At 42.5% G+C, this 5,000-nt stretch overlaps 1 protein-coding gene across 2 annotated transcripts in view; it reads left to right on the plus strand.

Moving 5' to 3' along the window:
• The window catches only part of LOC122242467 (solute carrier family 22 member 6-like), a 19,796-nt gene that overhangs the window by 13,230 nt on the left and 1,566 nt on the right, over positions 1 to 5,000 (plus strand). For both annotated transcript variants that reach the window (XM_086539589.1, XM_086539588.1), the window contains exons 9-12: positions 1,108 to 1,412; positions 1,774 to 1,946; positions 2,103 to 2,161; positions 4,408 to 4,527. In XM_086539589.1, the coding sequence (XP_086395715.1) occupies positions 1,108 to 1,412; positions 1,774 to 1,946; positions 2,103 to 2,161; positions 4,408 to 4,527 (657 nt within the window). The remainder of the gene's footprint in view (positions 1 to 1,107; positions 1,413 to 1,773; positions 1,947 to 2,102; positions 2,162 to 4,407; positions 4,528 to 5,000) is intronic.

Genomic DNA, 5,000 nt, shown 5'->3' on the forward strand with positions numbered 1-5,000 from the left:
ACATTTAGTGACAGTCCATTATCGGTGTCTGGAGAAAATTGAGTGTCTGGATTCGATAAGAGGTGTAAAAAAACATGGTCATCGTGACGAAGCACATTTTACAGTTATTAGGAAATGTCAGTCACATGCATGCGTACGAAACATGCATAGACATTGGTCTTTCACTTCTCAGAAATAACAGGCGGTGAAAGCATGTCTATTTTCATTTGTCTCTTGCTTAATGAAACTCACACTTAGAATTATTTTAAACTCACACTTATAATTATTTTAATTTCTTCACCTATAAGACACACTAAAATATAGGAAGAACCTAGCTTTCAAAAGTGAATAAATATTAAAACAAATAAACAATTAAATGTTGCATTTTCATTGAATGTGTTTTCCTGTTTGAACGTAACATTTCTGAATAGTTCACGTCCTTTACATCTGACACTAGTACAAAATCAGTTATAAATAACAGCTGGGAAAGCCATTATCCTTCTTTATGTATCACAAAAACGGGGACATTTATTTCAAAATAGGTTTTACCTCTTTTCTAAGAATAAATGTATTTTTTTATTCGATATTCGAGAGTATTCCTTGTTGCCATAGTCTTAATGTTGAGAATCGAAAACGTTAAAAGAATTAAATTGCGTTTTGACATTTTTTTTTATAATAATAAATTTTGGAGAATTTTGACTTTCGATAGTTTTTAGAAACTATTTGCAAAGACAATTTCATACTAGGATAAATGCACCTGCTTTCTTTTCGGTGAGATGGTTATGGAGATTTTTTTTTTTCAATATAAAAAAATGACCGATGACCAGTTACGTAATTCTCTATAATTAGGTCAAAGGCTTTTTACCCAAACCAGATATACAGGTAAATAGAGCTGACACTGCCTGGTCTTCAATACTGTTAGTTTCCAGTAGCTGTAACCCAATCAGAAATGTATTTGATTTATATATATATATGTATATATATATGTATATATATATATATATATATATATATATATATATATATATATATATGTGTGTGTGTTTTTTCTTTTCTTTCTTTTTTCTTTTTTCTTTCTTTTTTTTTTTTTTTTTATTCGTCTCAAGAATAACTGATTGATAATTACAGAAATTATCAGGCTCGAAGTCCCCACCGACCAGACACACGACGGAGAACCCAAAGGCAACCACACAGCACGTAGATGTTCTTCAGAACGGCGCCAGCATCGGCAAGGCAGAAGAGGGAGCCAAAAATGGGTCCTTGGGGAACACAACATCCCTCGGACTCGCTGACGGCTTTGGGCCTTGGTGGGCAGGACCCATGGCCTTGGTTCGCACGAAGGTCATGAGGCGTCTCTCCCTGGTGCTGGTGACGGTCTGGCTCCTCCAGGGGATCGTCTACCTGGGCCTCCCCCTCAGCGCCAACGCCTTCAGGTGAGGACGAGGTGTTTCTCTCTTTGACGAAATACGAAGCGGGAAGGAGGAGGAGCGAGAAAGGTAGGGAGGAGGAGAGTGAGGGATTTTGAGGGCGTTGGAAACGGATTGATGTTTTCGGGAGTCTTGGTGACCGGATTGGAAAGAGGGGAATTTTGAGATGTCACTTTTATGCTGCAAAAAATCTTCGTTTTCACTATTCATATCAGTGTAGAGAGACCGTGCGTTTTTGTAAACAGATCTAGAAACATCACGTCGATAGTATTCAGAAATATCTTCATTTTGGGAAAAAAAGCAACAACATACAGCCGTCATGCCACGATCGTTTCATACTTTAGCAATAATTGTCACTCTCCCGCAGCTCCCCCTTCCTCTACATGGCACTCATGGGTGCCGTGGAGGTGCCAGCCTACAGCGTCTCCGCGCCGATCACGCAGCGCCTCGGGAGACGCCCTGTCATCTGCTTCTGCTTAATCAGTTGTGGTCTCCTGCTGCTCAGCCTTCTGTTACTCGAAATCTTTGCCTACAAGGAAGGTAGGATGCGACCCTTCATATCCGTTGCGAAGGATTGACTAATAATAGATTCTGTTCGTAAGGATATATAAGTATGCGATCCAAAACGATTCAAAAACGATGGCTTAACGTCATTGTGTGTGGCATCATTACGATTCCTCTGCCTTTGGCTTACAGAATGGGTCGATTTACTGCTCGTTCTGCTGAGCTATCTGCTGGTGTGCACTTCTTATCAGGTGAGGCCAATACTGTTACTTTATACAGATCAAACAATCATGATCATTACGATAAGATGGCTGTAGCAAACACAAGAAAATCAGAGACCATTGCTTTGACGTTACAACAACTGTTAGATTTTAGACTCATTAAACTGAGTTCCCAGGTCTACACAATCCTGTTCACTTCATATGAGATATTTTGCAGATGTTTCATTCAAAGTATCACTTAGAATTTTAGATTATTAACCATAGATTTAATCATCAGTTAAATTAAACGATATACTAACCACAATCATGGAAACTAAAACTGGTCAGGTGAACTTGAAACTCATCAAACTTAGATTGAAATGCCTAGATAAACTTGTAACTCACAAACTAACCTTAGCCTTAAACATCAGACGAACTTCACTATCGTTGAACTAAACATCAAAATAACGAAGCAAACTTCAAACCCATTAACACAACCATAAATCGACTAGGTAAACTTCACACTCACCAATCTTATCGTAAACATACTAGGTAAACTTCCCACTCACCAATCTTATCGTAAACACACCAGGTAAACTTCCCACTCACCAATCTTATCGTAAACACACCAGGTAAACTTCCCACTCACCAATCTTATCGTAAACACACCAGGTAAACTTCCCACTCACCAATCTTATCGTAAACATACCAGGTAAACTTCCCACTCACCAATCTTATCGTAAACACACCAGGCAAACTTCCCACTCACCAATCTTATCGTAAACACACCAGGCAAACTTCCCACTCACCAATCTTATCGTAAACACACCAGGTAAACTTCCCACTCACCAATCTTAGCGTAAACACACCAGGTAAACTTCCCACTCACCAATCTTATCGTAAACACACCAGGCAAACTTCCCACTCACCAATCTTATCGTAAACACACCAGGTAAACTTCCCACTCACCAATCTTATCGTAAACACACCAGGTAAACTTCCCACTCACCAATCTTATCGTAAACACACCAGGCAAACTTCCCACTCACCAATCTTATCGTAAACACACCAGGTAAACTTCCCACTCACCAATCTTATCGTAAACACACCAGGTAAACTTCCCACTCACCAATCTTATCGTAAACTTCCCACTCACCAATCTTAGCGTAAACACACCAGGTAAACTTCCCACTCACCAATCTTATCGTAAACACACCAGGTAAACTTCCCACTCACCAATCTTAGCGTAAACACACCAGGTAAACTTCCCACTCACCAATCTTATCGTAAACATACCAGGTAAACTTCCCACTCACCAATCTTATCGTAAACACACCAGGTAAACTTCCCACTCACCAATCTTATCGTAAACACACCAAGTAAACTTCCCACTCACCAATCTTAGCGTAAACATACCAGGTAAACTTCCCACTCACCAATCTTAGCGTAAACATACCAGGTAAACTTCCCACTCACCAATCTTAGCGTAAACATACCAGGTAAACTTCCCACTCACCAATCTTAGCGTAAACATACCAGGTAAACTTCCAACTTCCCACTCACCAATCTTATCGTAAACACACCAGGCAAACTTCCCACTCACCAATCTTATCGTAACCATACTAGGTAAACTTCCCACTCACCAATCTTAGCGTAAACACACCAGGTAAACTTCCCACTCACCAATCTTATCGTAAACATACCAGGTAAACTTCCCACTCACCAATCTTAGCGTAAACACACCAGGTAAACTTCCCACTCACCAATCTTATCGTAAACATACCAGGTAAACTTCCCACTCACCAATCTTAGCGTAAACACACCAGGTAAACTTCCCACTCACCAATCTTATCGTAAACTTCCCACTCACCAATCTTAGCGTAAACACACCAGGTAAACTTCCCACTCACCAATCTTAGCGTAAACACACCAGGTAAACTTCCCACTCACCAATCTTAGCGTAAACACACCAGGTAAACTTCCCACTCACCAATCTTAGCGTAAACATTCCAGGTAAACTTCCCACTCACCAATCTTAGCGTAAACACACCAGGTAAACTTCCCACTCACCAATCTTATCGTAAACACACCAGGTAAACTTCCCACTCACCAATCTTATCATAAACACACCAGGTAAACTTCCCACTCACCAATCTTATCATAAACACACTAGGTAAACTTCCCACTCACCAATCTTATCGTAAACACACCAGGCAAACTTCCCACTCACCAATCTTATCGTAAACATACCAGGTAAACTTCAATCTCATCAACCTGATCACAAAATCGACCCTCAGGTCAACTTCCTCTACGCACCTGAGCTCCTGCCGACTACCATAAGGCCCTGGGGAACGGCCATGTGCACTCTGTCGGCTTACGTGGGCTTCAGCATCCCTCCTTTCATCACAGATTACCTGGTAAGAGCAGAGGGAGGGAAGGAGGAGGAGGAGGAGGAAGGGGGAGGGAAAGAGGAGGAGGAGGGGAGGGAAAGGGGAGGAGGAGGGGAGGGAAAGGGAAGGAGGGTAAGGGAGGAAAAGAGAAGAGGGGAAGGAGGAGGAGATGGGGAAGGAAGGAGGAGGGAGGAAAAGAGGGGAGGGAAGGAGGAGGAGAAAGGGAAAGAGGGGAGGGAAGGAGGAGGAGGAGGGGAGGGGAGGGGAAGGAAAGAGGGGGGAGGGAAAGGAAAGAGGGGGAGGAGGGGAGGGAGAGGAAGGGGAGGGGAGGGGGAGGTAGAGGAGGAGGGGAGGGAAAGAGGGGGGAGGGAAAAGGAAAAAGGGAGGAGAGGAGGGAGGAAAGGAGGAGGGAAGGGAGAAGGAAATAGGGGGAGGGGAGGGAGAGGGAAAGAGAGGAGGAGGGATGGAGGGAGAGAGGGTTAAACGAGGGACAAGGGAGA

The sequence above is a fragment of the Penaeus japonicus genome, unplaced genomic scaffold (genome assembly GCF_977035675.1).
Source record: "Penaeus japonicus unplaced genomic scaffold, GWHDUDI00000001_assembly GWHDUDI00000009, whole genome shotgun sequence".
NCBI lineage: Eukaryota > Metazoa > Arthropoda > Malacostraca > Decapoda > Penaeidae > Penaeus > Penaeus japonicus.